Here is a 24404-nt window from a genome sequence, read left to right on the forward strand (position 1 = left end):
TTGATGCCAGACGGGCCGGTCTGAGTATATTTCACAATCTGCTCAGTTACTGGGATTTTCACGCACAACCATTTCTAGGGTTTACAAAGAATGGTGTGAAAAGGGAAAACATCCAGCATGCGGCAGTCCTGTGGGCGAAAATGCCTTGTTGATGCTAGAGGTCAGATGAGAATAGGCCGACTGATTCAAGCTGATAGAAGAGCAACTTTGACTGAAATAACCACTCGTTACAACTGAGGTATGCAGCAAAGCATTTGTGAAGCCACAACACGCCTAACCTTGAGGCGGATGGGCTACAACAGCAGAAGACCCCACCAAGTACCACTCATCTCCACTACAAATAGGTAAAAGAGGCTACAATTTGCACAAGCTCACCAAAATTGGACAGTTGAAGACTAGAAAAATGTTTTCCTGGTCTGATAAGTCTCGATTTCTGTTGAGACATTCGGATGGCAGAGTCAGAATTTGGCATAAACAGAATGAGAACATGGATCCATCATGCCTTGTTACCACTGTGCAGGCTGGTGGTGTAATGGTGTAGGAGATGTTTTCTTGGCACACTTTAGGCCCCTTAGTGCCAATTGGGCATCGTTTAAATGCCACGCCCTACCTGAGCATTGTTTCTGACCATGTTCATCCCTTTATGACCACCATGTACCCATCCTCTGATGGCTACTTCCAGCAGGATAATGCACAATGTCACAAAGCTCGGATCATTTCAAATTGGTTTCTTAAACATGACAATGAGTTCACTGTACTAAAATGGCCCCCACAGTCACCAGATCTCATCCCAATAGAGCATCTTTGGGATGTGGTGGAACGGGAGCTTCATGCCCTGCATGTGCATCCCACAAATCTCCAGCAACTGCAAGATGCTATCCTATCAATATGGACCAACATTTCTAAAGAATGCTTTCAGCACCTTGTTTAATCAATGCCACGTAAAATTAAGGCAGTTCTGAAGACGAAAGGGGGTCAAACACAGTATTAGTATGGTGTTCCTAATAATCCTTTATGTATATAGAGCCTAATATGATATAATATAATAAATAATGTATATTCAAATTAAATGAAAAATAAAGATAGACTACTGTAATAAAAGCTGCTTTATTTTACTTGGTCTGAGTTACCTGAACATGTCATCCATATTGAAATTACGCATTGGCATGTATTACAATATACACTTTACATTATAATATAGAATATAATATAGTACGTTTGTTATATGGTACGAATGAGGTTGTGCTTAAACAGGGATACAATACTGGATACATTTTGTTGACATTCATAGAAAGATTGTTGTCCTTACACCAGACAAGCTTCCTCGCCTAGTTGGCTGCCTTACTGTAGTTTTGTGGCTCATAAGTCCCACAATGGTGTCATCTGCAATTTTGTTTTTAACAAATGTGTAATGATGAATGATGGATTATACAATGTTATATTTACCCAACATTGGAAAAATAAGAGATGGAATAATTAGCATAATAAACTCTTGGAGAACAGAAATTAGAACTATGGCTTATACTACAGCTTTTGTCGGAGCAGTCCGGATGATCCAGACATGCAAGTACAAGATCCTTTTGAACAATTCTGAAGGCATGTGCCATTATGTAAGACTCATTTTAATAATCAAATATCCAGTTATGCTTTGTGTTTTATGGTGAATCAGTGTACAATCAAATCAGAATTTATTTCATCAAAGTAATTGGCTCGATGTGTATTTATTATTTCTTGAGGGAAATACAATTTGTAATTTGTTGAACAAGATTGTTTTATTGTAGATTACCTATGACAGCTAATCATCCTTATCCTTCTTACTGTCAGACCTTATTTATATGTAAGATTACATATATATATATATATATATATATTAATATTGTGGTATTATTAACAAATGACTTATCTGTGAGCTTCATTATTTTAAAAAAATGTGTGTGTGCTCATAATCTTTAATCAAAAATGCAAATCTCCTCCCCTCCTCAAAACGATCTCTCTTCACTTCCGGTCATATGGTATGGCAGGTGGGCGGGGTCTGGGAGAAGATCGCAGCGATTAGCAATTAGCAACACGACCCAACTTCAAACAATACAATCAGATCTGGATGGACAAATTCAGATCCAGCCCTGCCTTATTTCATTTCAGAAGCCGTTTCATTCGGATATACATCACCACGGGGAAAATAAGGCAATCTCTACTTCCTATAGAGACAAAGGCTCCGTCCGAAACTCAAGGCAGTGACTCATTGCCTCGCTGCCTCATGAGGAAATGACTTCGGAGGCATGAAGGCAGCTTAGAGAAAGACTTTCGGACATACTTCAAAGGCAGCGTGTTTGAAATATAAACAGAGAGCGCCTTTGTGATCACTAATCACATATTTGAAAACTACAATACTAGTTTCATGCTAGAAATGCAATTAAAAGGTGTAAAAAGTGAAAATCTACCTTTATTTACACTAAATTTGTGCTCCAGTCACTTGGCCGCCATTTTATTTTTTCGAACTCGACCAATCACATTCTTATTGTACGCCCATGCATAGGTATCTCAGGAGACAGGAAGTAAACCTAACATTAGCCGTTTCTCAATACCAAATACGCCAAGTTCGGACTTGAGTCCTTCCTAGTTCGGACTTGCAAGTTCAGACTCGGAAGAACGAACTTCTGACGCGAAATGCATTCTGGGAAACTTCGCTGTCATAAGTCCACACAAGTCTCCTCTGATGCATCCTCGATAAAATGGGCGGATCAAGAACACATCCGGGGATTTTATGTGAACTTGGGCTTGATGCGAACTTTGAATTGGAACAGTACTTGGGCCGCGACTGATGACGTTTCACAAGTCCACAAGAACGCAAGTACAGACAAGAACGCATATTGAGAAACGGCTATTGAGTTCGGACATGTCTTGATGCCTTCCTGCCTTGGAAAGCTGCCTCAGAAGGCAGCAATTTAGAGTTTTGGACGCAGCCAAAGAATTGGATTGGGGTCAATTTGATAAGAATTTTTTTAAATTCAAATCTTCATTAAAATTGACATGTGTGCAGACTTTGTATTTGTGACATTTGTGAGATTTATGCCTCTTTTAAGGAAAAATAACTGAGACTGAGACAAAGTTGGTTAGTTTTCTTAGCTCTTTTTTAAACCAAATTGATGTATAAGAGAAACAATTTTGATATTAAAAAGCTCTCATCTGTGATTTTTCTTTCTAATGGGGTGACATACAGTATTTTACTTGGAGTGCAATTCCCATTGCTGCGAGTGAGAAATATTTAACCTTTAGTCCTAAAACTTAATAGATGTTGAAATAGAAAAGATGTTTCTGTCTAGCTGCAACAATGAACAAAGACCAGCCCACAGTATTGTTTTGACTGTCAGTACTTTTCCACTGCCTGTGATAGAAAAACAGTCCCAGAAAGAAATAGATAGAAAAAAGGTCAGAGTAACATTATCTCAATAGGACTAAATGAACAGATATTAGATTGAGCTCTGTATCATCTATCATGAGATGGTCCTTCAGTGGCACTCCATCAAGAGGTGTAATAGCTTCTGCTGACTGGATGCAATCAACGCCACCGGCTAATTAAATACTTACGTTACATTGCGTGTCAACTTGCCCCAGTACAGAGCCACTGCATTTGTTTTTACCCAAATACTATCAACTTTAATCCTGACATGCAATATATTTCCATGTTTCTGTCATTTTTATATGATTAGTAACATAATAAATATAACTTTAAAATGTTAATCATTTAGGTTTTCATCACAATTAAATTAACACAGAGATGGTGGTTGCCATTTTTTGTAATATCCTTTAATAACTTACGAAATAACTGACAAAAAAGCACCTTCGTCATCCTCCAGGAAGTGAAACATGACCTCAGTAAGAACTAACAATGATTTTGTGCTTTCTGTGATAATTTGTGCTATTGGTTTGTTTCACTTTAAAACGATTTATCCTAGAAATAATCAAGTTATACTTAGTATATTAAGTTTTATTACCTACACTGTTATAAAAAAAAGTGGTCTATAGCTATTACCAGGGTGGTACCTTTTCAAAAATTTTCTCCTGCACCTAAAGAGTTCATGTTAGGTGTAAGCGTATAAAAGTCTGGTATACCCATTTACAGATGACTTCACTTATGATCAACAGCATGCATATACAAGATGGCTTGAAACCTACTTTATACTTGATTGACCTATTTCTAAATAGAAATAGGCTATAATGTTGGATCTCCCAGAAGGGAAGCCACATAATCCATTGAAATGGCCCAGTTTTGAGGGTGTGTATTTTGGACATAGCCATAACACGTTCTCTCAATCATGAATTCTTGGAACATCTTGATTGTTTATCACCAATACTCCACCAACCCTAACACTTCATTGCCAAACAAAGGTGTGGAATCGTGCATTAGGTCAAAACAATGATTCACCTACACACAAGGTCACACCCTCTTAAGCTTTCCATTCAGTCACGGCCATTCCTATTTCACATCTAAATACGAAATTACATAGCGGTTGTTAGTGGAAAACTACTGTGCAGACAAAAATACTGTGGATGACAGAAAGAAGGGGGGGTCAGGAGTGCTACAATCGAATTTTTACAGGCATACCCATCTTGTTTTCCTTTATCGCTTTTTAGCTATCCACATATGTGCACGTAGTGTAGGTAAACTAAATAAATGATCTTTCACTCTTAAAACAAACGGTGCTATATAGCACCAAAAGTGGTTCTTTGCTCGTAATCATAGAAGAACATTTTTTAGTGCCATATAGCACCGGTGAAGCACCTGTGTGGCCCCATATGGTTCTACAGGTGCTATATGGCACTAAAATGGTTCTTCTATGATTACGATCAAAGAACCACTTTTGGTGCTATATAGCACCGTTTGTATTTAGAGTGAATTGTACAGAATTGTCTTCATATTGAGCATATCAAATTTGTTTTGACTTTTATTTTAAGGGGGCAACAACTTAATTATTACGAATAAGTAAGTATGTAAAGCTATTGTTTTATAATACAATGGTGTTTGCAATATTTTCAATGAAAGCAATTCAACAAATGCAAGTGATACACAATGTCTGTAGAAATTACAGTATTAATGGGTATTACTGGCAACTAGCTGCCAGTAACTTACTGTAAATTTTACATTTATGTTATTTACTGGCAACATTTTGTTAAAAGTTAAATGAACATGAAACATTTTTTGACTTTATCTTCTATAGTAAGTTACTGGCAACCAGCTGCAAAATTACAGCAAATTTTTTAGAGTGAATGCAAAAATAAACAAGCTCACACAGTTTAATCTTCTCAAATGAATATCCATTTATTTATTTGCAACACTTTTGATAATAAAAGTAGCAAACATATACATCATTTTTGTATTTCTGATAAGATCAGACATTAAACCCAAAAAACTTCAAACTTAATCTTGTCGGCTTGTAACACAAAGAATCGATAATTTAAGCAACACAAAAAATCAAGAAATGTACAAACAAGTCACCAGTCAGTACAAATATTTGGTATCTACACACCATCCATTACAAAAATAAAACAAACACTGTACTTAGCCAATGAAAACAAATTTAGGGAAGAAATGAAATGATAAAGTTGTAATTGAAGGCAATGTTAAAGTGACTTAAGAGTGAAATTAAAAGAATGATATAAATGTTAAAATCAACATTGTTAAAACAAATAACAGTGCCTTTCAAATACAATTAAAAAAGACAGTGCCTTATCTATTTATTTTACTGTAAAATACATGAATAACTTGAGGTGTGTGCTTGATATGAATATCTGCGGTTTATCCAAAACCAACTAGGTTCACTAAAGCATTGCCAGAAAAACAATTATATTAAATGCTCTTAATTTGTACAAACATAAATAAGACCAATTAGACAGATTCCCCAACTTTTGTAAACCTACAATTAAATTAATTTATTAAGTCTCCGTGAAACAAAGTTAGCGATTGTCTTCTTTTCTGTATCATAGCATGAGTGAAACAGCTTCTGAAATGATTAAAAATAAATTACCAAAAAAATAAAAAATAAATTCATGGTGACTTTAAAGTCTAAGCAATGGTATGACTATACTCAACCAAAAGTTTAAAGTTAACTGCTGTATTGATTCAGCAATTTCCCAAAGTTAAACAAACAAACACACATATATATAATAAGACCTTCTTCATTCTGAAACAGCCCTTTAACATAGGAAAGATAAATTCAAACAATGACAAGATGTTTTGTTGCACCTTTGGGTCACATATACAAACTGAATGAATGCTTCAATATCAAGTGCAATAATGCAATAACTGATCGTGCACTTAAAAAATAAGTTATCTGTTTAGAAAACATTTCGCAATTTCACTAAGGCCAACCACTAGTTCCCCTTTCGTCTTAACAAACAGTGCATTCAACAGCAGATAACAAGCAATTCCTGTTACTGCATTCTTCTTCTTCTTCTATAAGAACAAGATACTAGTTTGCGCAGCAATCAAAATTTGACATCCCTCGATTATTCAACCTGTTTTGGGATATCGTAAAATATTTTTACTTAAAATATTCAGATTTCAACATCAAACGACAGCATTTTGTTGTTGTTGTTGTTGTTGTGGTGATTGTGATGGTCATTTAATAAGTTTAAACAGGTAACCACACAGATAACCAGCATGTGCTGGTTGAGTTGTATTGCAGTAATACATTTTGTACCTTAACTACACTATATTCCCAAAATGAGCACAAATCAGTTGTTTAAGTGCCTTTGCATGAAAGGCATTTGACTTTTTTTATTACAAATGTCCGATGAATGTAGCCCCACCTAAGGAAATTATTTACACATTATCAAAAAAATACAGTAAAAGACATTAGAATTACAATTGACCTAGTTACTGACAACCAAAAGACTTAAATATTCACTTGTACTTAGACATGTACAACAAGAAAATGGTACCAAGTTTAGATGGCACAAGCATATTTATATGCACAAGACAGTGTTTTTTTTTATTATTATTATTTATAAAACCTAAAGACATGATAAATTTACCACCTTATCTCACTGAAATGTCATTGTTTTGTTTCATTTGACACAAACTTTTATCAAATTTTAAAAAATATTCAGAGTTGGATATAATATCCTATCCATTGAAGACATACAGGTGGCAAATTCATCAGTGAGGTCAAGTCCTTATAGTGCTTACAACTACAACCACCACACACTCAGAAACGCAAATACTTAAGGCAGCAAAATTGAGCTTGTTTTAGTATAGGACTGCATACAATAGAGCAAAATTCACCACTCTTTACAAAAAAACAGCATGAGGCTTAGTGTGTCTTTTTATAAACTATAGAAAATATACAGTTTGCATTTGGTTGTCAAAACATAACAAGTAGAAGCTGAACTATTTTCCAAGGAAAAAGATTAAATCACTTCTATCAGTATGATTCAAAAATGTTCTCTAAAAGAAGTTATATATGGGAAAAAGCACACTGTAAATATTACAGACCCTAGATGGCTTGTAATAACAAATAGATTATATACATGTGCTGTCCATACACAGTCTTCATTGTAACCGCGGGTTAAGCACATTACAAAGAGAAGTACACAAACATGAAAATTCCCAGTGAACAGACAACTATCAGGCCACAGTTCAGTACAAATTTGATCTTTGGGGGTTCATGAAGCATTTCACAGACAGTTGCTTCATCTTCCTCAATGATTTTAGGTTGGGCAGCAGATGTATTTTGCTTATGCCTACAAATCCAGTCAAACACTTGTAGGCAACTCTCATCATCACATCTACTTTCACTATTTTGATTCAGAAGCTCTGCATGACCATTGCTGTACAGCTCCATAGGCGTTGATGCCGTGCTGGGGGTCTTGGGATCTTGGTCACAGGTGGAGGGTGTAAGAAGTTTAATGTCAGCCCCATCAAGACATCTCTCGTTCTGGACATCCTCGGGCACATCTTTCTTAAAATCGCTATTGCACGACTGATTCTTATCGAGTTTATAAATTTCCTTTCGTTCGGTCACAGTAAGTTTTTTAAGTTCCCTTAAGCCCCAGATTGTAGTACGTTGGATTTTATCTTTTTCTGGGGGTGATGTGCACAAACTGACAATCACAGCCACCAGGCCAGAGATCCAAAATAGCCCAGCAGCGATATACATATAATGAACGTGCGTGATAAAAAACGGTCGTTCATCCGGCTGGTCGCATCTCGGCTCACGATATACAAAGCCAAGGATGAGTCGGGTGGTGCCTAGGGTGAACCCAGTCATGCCACCCCAAAATGCTCCAGTCTCATTGCAACGCTTCCAGAAGACTCCCAGCAGAAAGAGAGCAGCTATAGGAGGTGTGAGGTATCCCGCCATTTCTTGAATGTACAGGTACATCTGGCCACCTTGCATCTCAATAATGACAGGCACCCAAGCAATGCTGATAAAAACCATGAACACCACAAACAACCTGCCAACCACCACCAGCTCCCGGGATGTGGCGCGCATACGCAGCATTTTATAAATGTCCAAAGTGAAGATGGTGCTAGCACTGTTGAAAATTGAATCCAAGTCACTCATAAGGGCAGCTATCATGACAGCCATCATTAACCCTCGCAGACCCACCGGCATTACGCTCATGACCAGCCGAGGGTAGGCGATGTTGGAGCAACCAGCCTGACTGCCACACACGGCCATGCAGTGCTCTGGTCCGATGCACACCAGCTCATCTGGGAACAATATTCTTGAAATCATTCCTGGAATGACGATGATGAACATGGGAAGGATCTTGAGTAAACCTGCCATAAGAGTAGAGCCTTTGGCATGGGCGATATTCTTGGCAGCTAACACTCTCTGTACAATGACCTGGTCAGCACACCAGTACCAAATAGATGCAGGTGTCTGACCCAACAGGAAGCCCGGCCATGGGATGTCCTCATCAAGCGGCCCTCGTAGGAGCTGGAGCGAATGTGGCTTTGGTTGGATTCGGCAAGAGTTGGTGTATGTAAAGCTAAAGTTGTTGTTAGCCAAAATGGCAGTGACATTCGGGACAGCCAGCATGTATTTTTCCCGTACACCTTCTAAACCCCCCACTTTCACCAGGCTGATGATAGTAAGGGTTAATGCCCCGCAAATCATAAGCACAGCTTGTAGGGTGTCTGTATAGATCACCGCCACCAGTCCACCTGTCACTGTCAGCAAGGCGGTCATAGAAATTAGCAGGATGATTGACAGGTAGAGGTTCCAACCGAGAGACTCCTGGATGAAGAGAGCTCCCGCATACAAGTCCACAGAGATTTTAGTAAAGACGTAGAGTAAAATCGAAAGGGCCGCAAAATAAACCTTAAGCCGCTTGCCCCCATAACGCTTGGAAAGGTACTCTGGCATGGTATAAACTCCACAGTGGATATAGACTGGGATAAAAACCCATCCCAGCAGCTGCAGAAGCAAGAGGGCATTGAACTCCCAGGCACCCACTGCAAAACCGCTCGCCGCACCAGATCCAGCAAGGCCAATGAAATGCTCGCTACCAATGTTGCTCACAAACAACGAGGCGCCAATCACCGCCCAATTCATAGTTCGGCCCGCCAAAAAGTAGCCACTGACAGTGCTACGGTTTGCCTTCCACATGGCGAGGAGACCAATAACGAACACAAGGACAAAATAAAGTGCGACAACTGCGATATCCGCCGCCTCCATCACTGGTCCCGTTTTTAACATGTTTAGGTTACTTAGCCCGCAGGGGGTGCACAAAAAGACTTGTTTGATTAAAAATGCAAGAAATGCACATAAAATCTCTTATTCCTTCGGTTTGCTGTCTTTCTAGAAGGAAGCATCCACCATCTGCCAGGTAAAGCTTTATTTTGTTTGTGTTTTGATTCGATTTGATAATCCAACGGTGCTCTCATGAAGCACAGAGGTTTTTTGGGGAGGTTGTCTCAGGCTTCTGGTCTACAAATGGCGAGCGTTTACATTCCTGCAAGACAGCAAACACAGAAAGAAAGAGAGACAGACAAAGCATGCATTAGATGAAGTATAGATCAAGATACACACTAAATTTAAGGACGGATATCCATGTCCCTCTATGTACCTTTTCAATAGTGACTGATCATCTTTACAAAACACGACAATTGTGCTTTTTGGTCAAATGTTTTATTGAAAACAATGTTTATGTTGTTATTCTGTAGCATTTACATTTTACATAGTATAACAAAAATACATTTCTAATAGTAAATACAAATATCAACAACTTATGTATAATAGTGTCATTTTTCCAGACAATATTTTAAAATAGCATAAAATTTCATGCAAAATACTGTAAGGGGAGTTTTTAATGTGTCTTGTTTGGATTCTATGATTAATTATATTTTGGCTTTTGCGCCCTTTTGCCTTGTATTTTGTAACTTGTATTACAAACCATTCTAAGTAATAGAAAAACACGATAACAGCTAGCAGCGTCATACATTCAAGTTTAAACGCTTTTCAAATTCTTGCATGACTTGCAGATACAGATTTGCTCTGAAACATGTACTAAGCTCAGACTCCAGGCACTAATCCCTCATGAATCATGATGACAGATTATTACATAACACTACATGAATCAATTTGCGATAAAAACCAACATTAGCTTAAAGTTGGACTGGAGGAGTGCAATACTCTCCAAACTGGTTTACTGAATAGTAAGCAATCAATGACAATACTATCTGATGCCCATCACAAAAAGCTATTATTTAAGGACTACCGCCTCCTATTGGTTTAAATTGTGAAGTGGCCCCTGTAACTCATTTCATATGCATATCACATAACTATGCAATAAATCTTTTTAGTACAATGCAAACTCTGTTTCTCTCACATTATGGTCCAAATGGGAGGCAGATGTCCCACCCCTTTCTAAACAAAATCGCTCTGTTTTGGCCCTTGCTGTCTCGGTTAAAGCCACATGATGCTGGGAAAACAAACACAATTACCTTTTCATAAACAACGCTTTTTATAAACCAGGTAAGTGTGTGTATGCACTAATCACACTTTTTAAAGTTTCTAGTTGTAGTCGTCTAATACATGACCATATGCATGGACACAATAGAGTAATTCGTGCGATTCAGGTTAAAATTTGGCATTGGGGTGGCACAGTGGGTATCACTGTTGCCCCACAGCAAGAAGGTCCTCGGGTTCAACTTGTGTATGTATTAACCAGTCCTCGCCAATCGCCATGTATATAGCCATAGATGCTGGAATGGCATATAGAATAAAGAAAGAAAGAAAACATGACATTAAATGTATCCCATTTCCATGTAAAAAAAGGTTACACCAAAACAAATTCCTTTTGACTGACTTGTGATGATATTATCAGGATCCACATCCTTATGAAGGCTATAAACAGAGCATTATTCATCTCTTCACATGACAACAAAAAAACGAGTCTATACTGTAAACAGATGCTCCAGATAGGTGTTAAATTTAGTGACCTGACTGACTGGGTTAATCTTACGGATTTTCTGGTTGGCCAAAAGAAAGAGAAAGACTTTGCGGGGGAGAAAGGGGAGGGCACTGAGCAAAGAGAAAAATTTCCACTGGCATTCAACTCACTTCAATAACAAAGAATCGTTACGACCTCAAACATGCTACAGTAATGGCAATGAGTACAGTTTTGCAACATTTTACACCTAAAGATAAGCAGCCGGTCGCAAAAATACACGATCTACAAATAGACTTAAGACATTTACACCATTCATTCAATGAATGACAACCGAACCCCTGGACCATAACTATCAACTGACACTGCTGCCGATTGATATTCAAGTCTTATTAAAACACGAGCCGACACAGAACTAATGTGGTCATTGACACGCGTGGAAAAAAATGGCAAGTGACAGGAAAACAAAGCACGTCATCCCACGACATCGAAATTTCTAGAAGAGCCAGTCGCCACACGAGTAGCCTACTACTGAACGATGCTTCTGGCTAATATATTAATAATGATGACCATGACTGGGCTTGTTATTTGACGTAGAGACTACATTAACATTTTGACAAAACGATATTTTGTATTAGTCAGAGACGTGTTCTTTGCCACGTATTTATCTTAGTAAGAAGATCTTGCATCAATTTCCTCTCTTCAAATTTGGCGCATCTGTACGTATGTACGTCGAATTAGTTTACAGGTTTCAGTACGTTCGGATACCTGGTTCTGTAACATTTTTTACCAAATACATGACTACTTAAATATAACCTCTTAAGTTCAGTGAAACTTACCATATTTTTTGATAATGCCCTGATGTTTGATGAAACAACGATCTGCAAGCGAGGTTGTCATCTGTCAGCAGCCTACAGCATCGGTTCTGTAGGATGCGCGCTATGCTCTTTGTCAATTGGTGACTTTAAAAGTTGAAAAGTAAATGATTTCATTCTTTATCTGCACTTTCTTCGGTATGCTCCAAAAGCGGCTTTTATAAAGATCCACCACTCCTTTTCTTCCGCTCTTACGCCCTACTGGATATTATAATGACGTGTCCCGACACTCGTTCATTTGCATATTAAGACACCGCCCCATTGATACTGAGAGAAGTCTCGGCATTCATCACCTTTTGGGGTCCCGTACTTTATTTTTATTTCCTTAATATTGGAAACTGCCAGAAAATGCAATTAATGGGCCACGATTAAACAAACAGGATTAAACAAACAGCAGTGTTTGGAAAGGCTAATTCTAAGCCTCTTATATTTTGCTGTCAAAAGAATAATCTGGAAATGCATCAGAAGGTTTCGTAGCGGTCAAGTGTACGGTGCTCATCTAGAATGTTCTTTACCAAATTGTTAGCCTACTAACAGTTAATCAAGTTATCATTTCTGTAAACACAATTATCTTATTTTCAACATTTCAATCATTTGAGGCTTAAAAATGGAAAAGCATCATGAAATTACGTTATATATTGACATACTTGATCAGGAGGCAGCCTAAAAAATTGTCTTCAGGTAATGGAACAACAAGGGCTTTAGAAAAAAAATACATTGCTCCCATAACATTTAAAAAACTTTTTTTATTATTAGATATTGAACATAACATACAACATTTCATTTTTAACAAGACATCCAAAAAGATAACATTAAAGAAATTGGATTTACATTACACAAAGAAGTTTAAATAAAATAAATTAAAAAATGAAATATAGACAAATAAAAAAATATAAAAATTAAAATGTAAATAAATTAAAGGAGAGACAGCAAATACCAGTTCAATTTTCAATTAACTTCAATTCTTTGGCGTATAAAATAACATTTCAAAACTTAAGATAAGCGTTTTACTGTAATGACGTAACGTCATATATGAATGAAGATCGTTTTGTGCTCAAGAAATTCTCTCCAAAAAAAACGACCTCGTGTGATGTAGCCAAATGATTAGCACAAGATTAATGGTCAAAAATATACAAGTTTATAATATCTTTGTAAATCCTTTTAATCTTTCTATAATATGATGTTTTGTAAAATGTCTTTATTAAATTGTTTATTTAAGTTTTAGATTTTGATGACCATGCATAAGTCTTCAAGCTTAATAAGCTTGTTTATAAGCTTAATAACCATTTTGAACATTCAGAAACATTGTTATAATACCCAACTTCTTCTAGTTATTAACTATTCCCGAAAACAATTCAGGTAATTTTCCACTAACGATAACTACATTTCCCGTAATGCATGTGCGGTAGTCTTGCGTATTTCTTCCTATACTTGCACGCATGCGCAGTTCTTTGACCTACACAGTCGCAGGAGAAAATGGCAGCGCTTGGATTGGGGCTGCAGGTATGACATTCTGAAATCCTTGGTTGGTGTGTTGAAAATTACGAATCCTCTGCATTTGAGTAACGTTAGTTAAATTAAGGCGATCTTCTGAAACCTAAATTTATTTTTGGTAATTAAAACATTTTCTTGATAACAGAGCTAGGCCTAAATAGGCAGTCTAACCGCAGCATGTACAATCATTCAAACCTTCTGTTCTTATGAGAGGTTCCTTGTTATGTAAAATGATTAAATAATACTCATTAAAGTCTGATAGCTTAGGTTGTATTAGTTAAAATGATTGATCGGTGTCCTATGAAATAGTTTTGATGATTTTCTGCAGTTTACTCTGAAGGTTACGGTGCTTAAAATGTGTATGACACAGTGGGTCATTGGCCATTTCTTTAACCTATCTAACGTAAGTTAGCTGTTTAGCAGATTTTGAGACACAACCACTAAGTGACAATACTGAAATTAAAAGAATAGCCAGGCCGTTTAAATAAGAGTCCCTTTAGTCTGATATGTTTACTTTATACATTTATTTAAAGTAATTTTGTTTTCTCTCTGCAGGTGCGTCAATTTAGCACGTCTGTGATCCGACCTGTATCAAAACTTATCAAGGTAAGTGAAATATCAATAAAGGAAAAAACAAACATGATGGTGTACGTCTGCATTCCCTTACAAAAATAGTTTCTATGTAACCACAATTTTCATAAAAACGTCCTATTTACTGCAAGAAAGTTGTTGTTAACGTTACTACTTACCACAGATTATTATAGTAAATACTAAAGTATATTCAAGTGGGATGATTGCCATGGCAAATGCGTAAGTTGGGATATTCATGTTTTTAGAAATGGACATGAATCACAACATAAAGGCAGCAATGATAAATCAAACATTGTCTAGGATTTGGGATAAAATTTTGTTCATTTTAAACCATGCTTTGATTTCTATATGTAGTGTTATGAGTTTTGTTATTCAGATGTTGATTCATTTTCCACAAGCTTTGAAAATAATGCTTTTACTTTATTTGCAATGATCCAAAGTAGTCCTGCAAAATTTATCTGATGCCTTTCTATATATAGTTTTTCTCTTGTTAATACAAGTAGTGCATGTGTTATACATACAATACATACATACATGCATATTAGAGACTGTAATAGATCATTTGCAGACAAGGTTAACTTCTTACCATACCATGTCTCTCCAGTCCCCTATCCAGGTCTATGGAGTCGAGGGACGATATGCTACTGCACTGTTCTCTGCTGCCAGTAAGCAGAAGAACCTTGATAAGGTTGAACAAGAACTTGGCACCGTATCTGTAAGTTGCCTTTTAAATCCTCCTTTTTGTTACTGCTCGTTTTACACAACAATAGAACCAGTTATTGAGTCTTTTATCCCTTTGCCAGCGCCTGATTAAAGACCCTCTCCTCGCGAGTATTGTGCTGAACCCTCATATCAAGCGCAGCGTCAAACAGAAGACTTTTATTGATGCCCTGACTAAAGCAAAACTCTCCCCCATCACTATCAACCTCATCAGTGAGTTTTCTGATCATCACAGGTTGATTTGCTAAATGTTGGAATCAGCTGTCTTATGTCACTACATTGTTTATAACATGTAATAAGTATTGCATTTATTAGATAAACATCTCTGCACGAGACCTATAGCTATGAATTGCTTTATATGAGGTGTTTACATTTTTTTATTAATTCACAGGTGTCCTATCAGAAAATGGCCGCTTGACCTTGACCCCTGATGTCATCGTAGCCTTCAGCAAAATGATGAGTGCCCACAGAGGAGAGGTCACATGTTCTGTCACCACTGCCCAGGTTGGCTGTAAATAAATGCATGAATGTGCAAACCTTGTTTTAAAATGTCACTATGTTACAAAGTATTGTTTTTTATAAGCATATTTCAGGTATAAGCCCCTTTTATACTAAATAATGCAAAAATGCAGAAAAAAATACTTTAAATGTGCAAAAGTTTATTAATTTTGTACCCCACTAATTTTATAGTTCATATATATCATTTTATTTTGTAACAATAACCTCAAAGCGATACTACAAAAAAAGGTATTTTGCGGGTAATTGGTGTGATTTTGTAAGAAAAATATTGATATTTTAAACTTTATAAACTATAGTAACTAGCTTCCAGTAACTACACCATCTTATGCGAAGACGCGTTGATGCGTGTCTGGAGGTCTTGCGGCACGAATGAGGTGTTTAGCGCTGTAGACCCGATCTCGCCTCATTCGTGCGTCTAGCGCAAATTGAGAGTTTCCGCAAGAAACGCACAAGTTGAAAATTTTGAACTTTGGCGGAAAACGTGCCATGTTAACCAATCAGGAGCTTACTCTAGTAGTGACAGGATTACAAGGAGCGAGCAGAGTCGCATAAGCTCCTCCCATGACGCGAATCTCCATGTGAATGTCTCAATGACTAGAATTTCATATGCGAATGAAGCGAGTAAACTCAAAATGTTCAAGCTGCAAACTAGACGTGGTAGACGCAAATTTGACATCTCAAACGTGGCTGGTGTGAACCCACAGTTAGACTCACGTAATCCAAGGGAGTCACTGCGCAACATACCTATGGCAACCAACGCTCAGTAGGCTAAAACACTCGTCAATCGCATGAGTCTAAGATGGCGTCATTACCGGAAGCTAGTAGTTTACACTTTATAAAGTTACAAATATGTATATATTTCTTAGAAAATTGCATCAATTGCCCACAGAAGGCCTTCATCAACCCCTTGGAGCCGTGTGGATTACCTCTGTGAAGGATGAATGCACTTTTTGGGGGTTTGAAGTGAGAGGTTGTTTCCTGGTCCCTGTTTTCTACCATTATAGGCTTGGAAAGGCGAGAACATTTACTAAAATAACTCCAAATGTGTTCGTCTGAAAGATATAACAGACATGTGTATCTCGGATTGTTGAGGGTCTTTTTGATATTTGGCCGGAGTATCCCTTTAAATATGATCTTTGTCAGTATTGAGTATGTATGTGTTGGGGGTTTTTTGTGTTCTTACTTAATGTTTATGCATACAGCCCCTGGATGAAGCTAGTCTTGCAGAGCTGAAGGTGGCACTGAATGGTTTCCTTGCCAAGGGAGAAACCATCAAGCTGGAGACCAAGGTTGGGCTTCATTTTATTCCTATTCCATTAATTTAAACACTAAAAATTTATTATTTTAATGGGTATATAATTTTCATGACCTAGCTTGATTTTAATCTGTCGTAACAAATGATGTTTAAAAAGGTTAATCGAAATAGCATACAAATACACCACATTTTAGATTAAAATTATGAATCTGGGTTTTAGTAGGACACATGCTTTTAAAAAAGTGTTTGTCTTTGTCTAGTTTTTTTTATCTTGTTCATGTACAGAAAAATACAGCGCGAAATATTTTGAAATCTTAACTATTAAAGAGATAATATTTATTGTGATGCATAACAACTCTCTAATTTGTTTCTCTTCCTCCGATTTACAGTCTGATCCTTCCATCCTTGGAGGAATGATTGTGAGCATTGGTGATAAGTATGTGGATATGTCTACCAAGACGAAGATCCAGAAGCTTACCAAGCTGATCAGGGAGACCTAAGTCCTGTGGACTAACCAGATCTAATCACATCAGATTTTAGGGGTGAATTAATATCCTCTCTCTGCTATTGTGTAATTGAATGACCTTGTCCAGTTGCGTTCCAAATAAATATTGTAACATTTAAACCTTGTGTACATGTTTTATTTTGATAAGTATAGTGTTAAGAGAATTTCAGCACATAGTTAAATCAAATTAGGGAAAGCCATTTTTGAAAACACTATTAACTACTGAATTAAGATTTATTTAAGATTTAGGAACAAAGTTCTGATGTACCAAAACAAAATCTTTCATTCCTTATACTGATCAAGCACTTAGGATTTAAAATTTGTAATTTAATGTTTACATTGTAAGCTGTGTCAAAGATTTTCAATGTGGTAAAATGCGTTAGCATCACACAAACCCCAGGCGTTCTAAAAATGAGGGAGCCTTGGAAGAGCAAAGTATTTCGCAGAAGTACTGTATTTTAGGTATCTGAATATGCAGGTAATTTATTTAATCAATGCGTACTAATATTGTGGTAGCACAGGTGTAATCAACAAGCTATATAAACTTATATGCTGTTGTTCCGGGCTGTCTCCGAAACCCAAGGCAGCTAACTTGTTGCCTCACGTCCTCATTCGGCAATGACTTTGGCGGCATGAAGGCAGCTCCGGGAAACGTATTCGGATAGCGTTTGGAGGCAGCGTAATGGAATTCTGGTTATAATATAAACGTAGAAGGGCCTTTGTAAAAACTAATCCCATATGTGAAAAATATAATACTAATTTCTCACAATGAAGGTGGCTGCGTCCAAAAGCTCTAAAATGCTGCCTTTGTAGGCAGCATTCCAAGGCATCAAGGCATGTCAGAATCCAAGGTTAGGTTTACTTCCTTTCTCCTGATGCCTTCATTGTCCTGTCCAACAATTCTATGTGTGGGCATGCTCGGGGAATGTGATATGTCGAGTTGGAAAAATAAAATGGTGGTCGAGACGCGGCTGAAGCACAAATTTAGTGTAAATAAAGTAATATTTTAACACCTTTTAATTGCATTTCTAGTGAGAAATTTGTATTGTAGTTTTCAAATTTTGGATTAGTTAGCACAAAGGCGCACTCTGTTTAACAGAATTCTATTACGCTGCCTATGAAGTCTGTCCGAATGCATTTCTCGGGGCTGCCTTTATGCCTCCGAATTCATTGTTTTATTAGACAGCGAGGCAACAAGTCAGCTGCTTAAGCTTTCGGACGCAGCCGGTGTTTCAGAAGACGGAAGTAAAGCAAACATTGGATCCGGGCGTGCCTTCATGCCCTAGAAAGCTGCATCTGAAGACAAAATGTTAAAGCTTTCAGACGCAGCCCAGAAGTAACAACCTCATATAATATATTCATATAATTAGAATATCACTTTATTTCACTAATTCCATTCAAAAAGTGAAACTTGTATATTATATTCATTTATTAGACACAGACTGATATATTAAAAATGTTTTTATTTTCTTTTAATTTTGATGATTATAACTGAAAACTAAGGAAAATCCAAAAATTCAGTATCTCAGAAAATTAGAATACTGAGGAAAAACATTTCAATATTGTGTAAGCTACACAATCATGTGGGAGACTGCTGACTTGACATTATTTTGTCCAAAACACGACCATTGACACCTTGCACAAGGAGGACAAGACACAAAAGGTCATTGCAAAAGTGCTCCGTGTCCAAGCACATTAATAGAGAGGCGAAGGGAAGGAAAAGATGTGGTAGAAAAAGGTGTACAAGCAATAGGGATAACTGCACCCTGGAGAGAATTGTAAAACAAAACCCATTCAAAAATGTGGGGGAGATTCACAAAGAGTGGACTGCAGCTGGAGTCAGTGCTTCAAGAACCACACTTCAAGAACTACGCACAGACGTATGCAAGACATGGGTTTCAGCTGTCGCGTTCCTTGTGTCAAGACACACTTGAATAACAGACAGCGTCAGAAGAGTCTCGCCTTCAAAAAGGACTGGACTGCTGCTGAGTGGTCCAGTGTTATGTTCTCTGATAAATGTAAATTTTGCATTTCCTTTAAAAATCAGGGTCAGAGAGTCTGAAGGAAGAAAGGAGTGGCATACAATACACGTTGCTTGAGGTCCAGTGTAAAGTTTCCACAGTCAGTGATGGTATGGGGTGCTATGTCATCGTCTGGTGTTGGTCCACTGTGCTTTCTGAGGTCAAAGATCAACACAGCCGTATACCAGGAAGTTTCCCAACAGGACTTGGCACCTGCACACAGTGCCAAAGCTACCGGTACCGTGGTATCCCTGTTCCTAATTGGCCAGCAAACTGGCCTGACCTTAACCCATAGAAAATCTATGAGGTATTGTGAAGAGGAAGATGCGGTATGCCAGACCCAACAATGCAGACGAGCTGAAGGCCACTATCAGAGCAACCTGGGCTCTCATAACACTTGAGCAGTGCCACAGACTTATCGACTCCATGCCACGCCGCATTGTTGCAGTAATTCAGGCAAAAGGAGCCCCAACTAAGTATTTAGTGCAGTACATGCTCATACTTTTCAGTTGGCCCAGATTTCTAAAAATCCTTTCTTTGTATTGGTCTAAATATTCTAATTTTCTGAGATACTGAATTTGGGACTTTCCTTAGTTGTCAGTTATAATCATCAAAATGAAAAGAAATAAACATTTGAAATATGTCAGTCTGTGTGTAATGAATGAATATAATATACGAGTTTCACTTTTTCAATAGAAGTAGTGAAATAAATAAACTTTTTTATGATATTCTAATTATATGACCAGCCCCTGTACACTTGTGTCATAATATGAAAGTGCTTCAGCCAATACAATTGTGAAGTTTGGTGTTATTCGTGGAGAACACAAGAGGGCACCAGCACCCCACAAAAAATGTTGCGTACTGCGTCAACTGGTACGTAGCATATGATATACAAATTAAAGGTTGCTTTTAAAAGCATGTTATACTTGTATTATTTTGTGTTAAAATAAAAAGAGACCACTGAGCTGTAATGCTCCACATTTTCAATTTCACAAGAGCTTAAGAGTTACACATCATTATCATATTAATAACTTTTGTATTAGTGTTTACCCTGCAGAAATGTGTGTTATATGCCTGAATTTGTATTACAATAATATAGCAAGCTTACTCAACTTATCTTGCATGTCTGTCCACCCATACCGATTTATTTGTTTTCTAGTCAATTGGAGAATTTCTCAGATCACAAATGACATTTTTAAAATACTTTTTTTAACCTTCACATCATCTAGTCAGTTGTGCACAAAATAAAAGCAATTTGCACAATTTTGGACGAATTGCAAATGATTTAGTACATTTATCATGCAGTTGATTAGTCTGCTGTTAAATATTAAATTTTTAAGTGCTTATGTCATTTTTTAAAAATACATTATACAAATAATATTCTGATGAATAGCCTTTTTACCTTAAATACTTAATTATTGCATAGGCCAAAATGCTAAATAGTCAAATAGTCATTGCCATAGTCAAAAAATGTGAACTGGGGCACTGTATGAAGTGTTGGATTTTTGAGTTGTGGTCTAATTTATTTTTACAGTGTATGTTTGCATAACCTATAAAAATTAGAAAGAAATGCTCCAAGAAAAACTATAATAAGTAACTGAACATAGAGCAATATCAAACAAATTTAAGGCAATTTATGGCATGACGTGACCATGTAAGCTATCTGTCAATAGCTTATCCTTGCTTGCTCGTGGTCAGCCGCTGAAAAATGTGACAGCTTGTTGCGAGAAATGTAAACAGACGACATCCTGGATGATTTCAAAGAGCAGGGAGGACGCATCGTGAAGCTTTTGACTGTCACATAAATATCATAACTTAGTCCAGTTTCGAAACAGATTCAAAGCTTAAATTTCGTTAAAATGCACATTTTCAATGGATGTCAATATAGCTGTACGGTACAACAAATTATTATGCATTTGTGTCGTGCTGCGTCACCCCTCATGTCATCTCCGCATGGTTCGTCCCCCTCCGCCCATCAGGAAGTGTACACACACACATTTAACCGAACTGTGGGTGGAAATCAGCTGAGCGATTCAATTTTAGCTGGTTTCTGTTTTGAAAATTAGCATGACTTATCTGTCCTGTCTGGCGCTAGCCTCTCTTCGCATTTGAATTGTTTGTTCATCAGGAAAATCGTTATTGTTTTTTGTCACGAGATTTTGTGGTCTGTCGGCTATCCTGTTTTGCTGCAGTGGGTGAGTCATTCACTTCTCACAATAACATATAAATGGGTTGAATTGATATCAAATAATGTTATTCTTGTAGTACATACAAGTAGCATCTTAGAAACTATAAGGATAACTTTTAAAAGATGATGACGATGATTCATTTATATTAATATTTATAAATAATGTATTTTTTTATTAGTATAATATGACGATAAAGTGCATTATGTTGTTATCAAAAAAAAATTATTAATGTATTTTGTAATGCTTTTTGGTCATTCTGCACGATGCCACAGTCCAGTAGTCCTCCTCACCATATAAATGATGCATATTATGACATTGGACAGTGATCAAATGTCAAAAACCGACATGCTCACATTGAGGTTTTAATACGAAATAAATATGCATAGGATAGATAAAGTTATCTGTGTGATGGCTAGGAAGTCAATAGATGCAACATGGACAGATCTGTTACATAAGAGGTCTGTTGTGTTGCTTACTGCTTAAGTAAATCTTCTGTCCAAGCATTGTGAAAGATTTTAATCTCTCTTTACTGCATATGCAGTACATTTATCTTGCTCACAGTGCACTGTTTTTGCTGACATTGGTTAGGATTGGTTTATGATCAGATCAGTAGACACAAGTCGTTCTGTGCAACTATGTACACTATAAAAGAGCCTGGAGAGTGCTGGATTTGTATTTGCTTTGTAGAGTTACAGTTAGATTACTCACATACAGTAAGATAAGAGATGTATCACAATATGGAGTGTGCAATTTGATTGCCACTGAAAATGAAAGATAATAAATGATGGTGAGTTTATATTCACTGCCAAGACTTTTTGTTGTCTCTTTAATGAGCTGTAATTATGATGACTGTAAGCTGCTGCTGATAATATTAACATCATGTTGCCTTTGCCTTTGGCACACACAGCATCTCTTTTGATGAAGTGCAGAAATCGAAATTAGTACTTAACATTCAAAAGCATATTACATAATTGGACTATATAAGTTTGAATTCATCATGGCAGTTGCATGTGTTCAGAATAGATTGCTGAAAGAGAAGTAACTAGAATGTCTGTATTTGTAGTAGGCCTACTTTAGTTCAGTCGCGTAGTTTTGGTAGTAGGTGGGTTTGCATTCCACGTGTTTGGGCTTTGCTTCTGTTAAATCCTCAGTAAATCTCGAAATGTTCATTTGAGGTTCATCACACAGTGTACAGATCTAAGTGTGCATGCATGTGTGTGACGTTTTTATCACTGGAGGGCTAACAGATGTCACCATATCTAAGCAGAGATGATAATCTACCTCATACTGTGTCTGTTTCTGGTGTGTATATGTGGGTGTAGTAATGACAGCTTAATAACTTGATCTGTAATAATCTAGCTCAAGATATTGTCAAAAATGTGCTCATCATTGTTTATTTATTTATTTGACATCATTTCAGAATCTATGGCTATATTAGTGGATAGAACTGGTAAATTTATGCACAGTTAGTTGATACACAAACTGGGGAAGGACAATTTGGCATCTCCAGTTCACCTAACCTGCATGTCCCTGTACTTTGGGAAGAAACCGGAGTACCTGGAGTAAACCAACACTGCCAGGGAGAATATGCAAACTCTACACAGGAACCGACTGAGACAATCATTGGCATTGGACTGAAATCTGCCTGTTCATCGGTTTTGAATATTGCTGTTTACATGAATATTTGATGTCTTTTCCACATACAGTCACAGTTAGTACAATGATTCTCAAACATTTTTGGCGTGCGCCCCTCCCTTGTGTACTGTGCATCCTTTTGTGCATCACTTGGCGCACAAGAGTAAGCTAATCTTACATTTAGCAATAATGCTGGTAGTGACGATTCCCACTGACCAATCAGTGATCCGCAGTGTTTACATGCCACGTTTTAGGATTGGTACATCTTGCTTGGAACATGTACTTACTTGGTACTATCAGACCTAGTCCACATGGACACTGGTATTTTTGTAACCGTGACTTTTCTTATGCGGTTCGTCCACACGAAAACGCAGTATGCTGGTGTGGCATGCTTTTGACAGCCCTTGATAGCTTGTTTTTGCTTTTTCATTTGGATGGAGATTTCTTTTGAACCAAGCATGTGTGGACGGGATTTTTTTGGAGGAAAAACTCAGGGTTGGACTAGGCCTCAGGTACTAGGTACTGTACACAGTGGAAAACTCCCAAAAATGAGCAGTACCAAGCCATACCGGGCCTGTACTATGCAATGAAAAAGCGCCATTTGTTCCTCAGTTTTGACCAGTTGTTGAACCCATTTAATCGGATTTGTGGCCAGTTCTGAACTTAAAAGGTGTGCATTGTCTCATCGATCAAGTCAATCACAGGGATATTAAAACTTCCTCTGATCACATGACTTTTCACATGAACTTGACTGTAGTTCCCACTTCCATTCATATGAAGCATTTGTCCTTGTTTTTCCTTTATTGCTATACTGTGAATAATCTTTTAATCCATTTTTTTCTCGTTTATACCAAACTTCTTCTTAATAGGTTGCATGATTTGTGAGATAAATTACATGCACAAGTTACATGATGTTTAACAAGTCTAAAAGTTTGTTTGTTCAAAAACTGATAGTCATTAGCAGGTAGGGCTTAGCCTGGTCCAACCAGACTCTCGTACATTCATTTCATTTGTACAGAGAGTCTGGCCACGCTCCATTGCAAAGCGTTACTTCCGTTAGGGAAGGTCCTCTGTTGAAGTTTAAAACTATTGGATCTGCCCAGAGTCACTCAGGATCTGCCATAGCCAATCGCTAACGTGTAGTCGTGACGTATATCATGCGCCGAAACCGGCCGGAAACAAGAAGTCCGAAAGATCAGA

The 24404-nt window shown here is 37.3% G+C and overlaps 3 protein-coding genes across 3 annotated transcripts in view; 2 read left to right on the forward strand and 1 right to left on the reverse strand.

The window, feature by feature from the left end:
• Positions 1–5301: 5301 nt before the first annotated feature.
• slc5a3b (solute carrier family 5 member 3b) lies at positions 5302–12494 on the reverse strand. Its single transcript, XM_055215474.2, has 2 exons — positions 12240–12494; positions 5302–9963 (listed from the first exon to the last, which is right to left on the reverse strand). Exon 2 carries the CDS (start codon positions 9705–9707, stop codon positions 7578–7580), a length of 2130 nt encoding a protein of 709 aa, XP_055071449.2. The 5' UTR covers positions 9708–9963; positions 12240–12494; the 3' UTR covers positions 5302–7577.
• Positions 12495–13669: 1175 nt separating this feature from the next.
• Positions 13670–17479, forward strand: atp5po (ATP synthase peripheral stalk subunit OSCP). Its single transcript, XM_055216237.2, has 7 exons — positions 13670–13778; positions 14325–14375; positions 14965–15075; positions 15164–15293; positions 15472–15584; positions 16802–16888; positions 17244–17479. The coding sequence occupies exons 1-7, from the start codon at positions 13752–13754 to the stop codon at positions 17352–17354; spliced, it is 630 nt and encodes a 209-aa protein (XP_055072212.1). The 5' UTR covers positions 13670–13751; the 3' UTR covers positions 17355–17479.
• Positions 17480–21350: 3871 nt separating this feature from the next.
• The window catches only part of dop1b (DOP1 leucine zipper like protein B), a 39385-nt gene continuing 36331 nt past the window's right edge, over positions 21351–24404 (forward strand). Inside the window, exon 1 of the mRNA XM_055214906.2 lies at positions 21351–21575. The gene's annotated coding sequence lies outside the window, so the exon portion shown is untranslated. The remainder of the gene's footprint in view (positions 21576–24404) is intronic.

Source organism: Misgurnus anguillicaudatus, chromosome 17 (genome assembly GCF_027580225.2).
Source record: "Misgurnus anguillicaudatus chromosome 17, ASM2758022v2, whole genome shotgun sequence".
Classification (NCBI taxonomy): Eukaryota; Metazoa; Chordata; class Actinopteri; order Cypriniformes; family Cobitidae; genus Misgurnus; species Misgurnus anguillicaudatus.

Bases quoted from the DNA above. Each gene is read 5' to 3' on its own strand.
- slc5a3b (XM_055215474.2), bottom strand. From the start codon at position 9,707: ATGTTAAAAACGGGACCAGTGATGGAGGCGGCGGATATCGCAGTTGTC.
- atp5po (XM_055216237.2), top strand. From the start codon at position 13,752: ATGGCAGCGCTTGGATTGGGGCTGCAG. The intron at 13,779-14,324 runs GTATGACATTCT...TTCTCTCTGCAG, and splicing joins CGCTTGGATTGGGGCTGCAG to GTGCGTCAATTTAGCACGTC. The intron at 15,076-15,163 runs GTAAGTTGCCTT...TCCCTTTGCCAG, and splicing joins AAGAACTTGGCACCGTATCT to CGCCTGATTAAAGACCCTCT.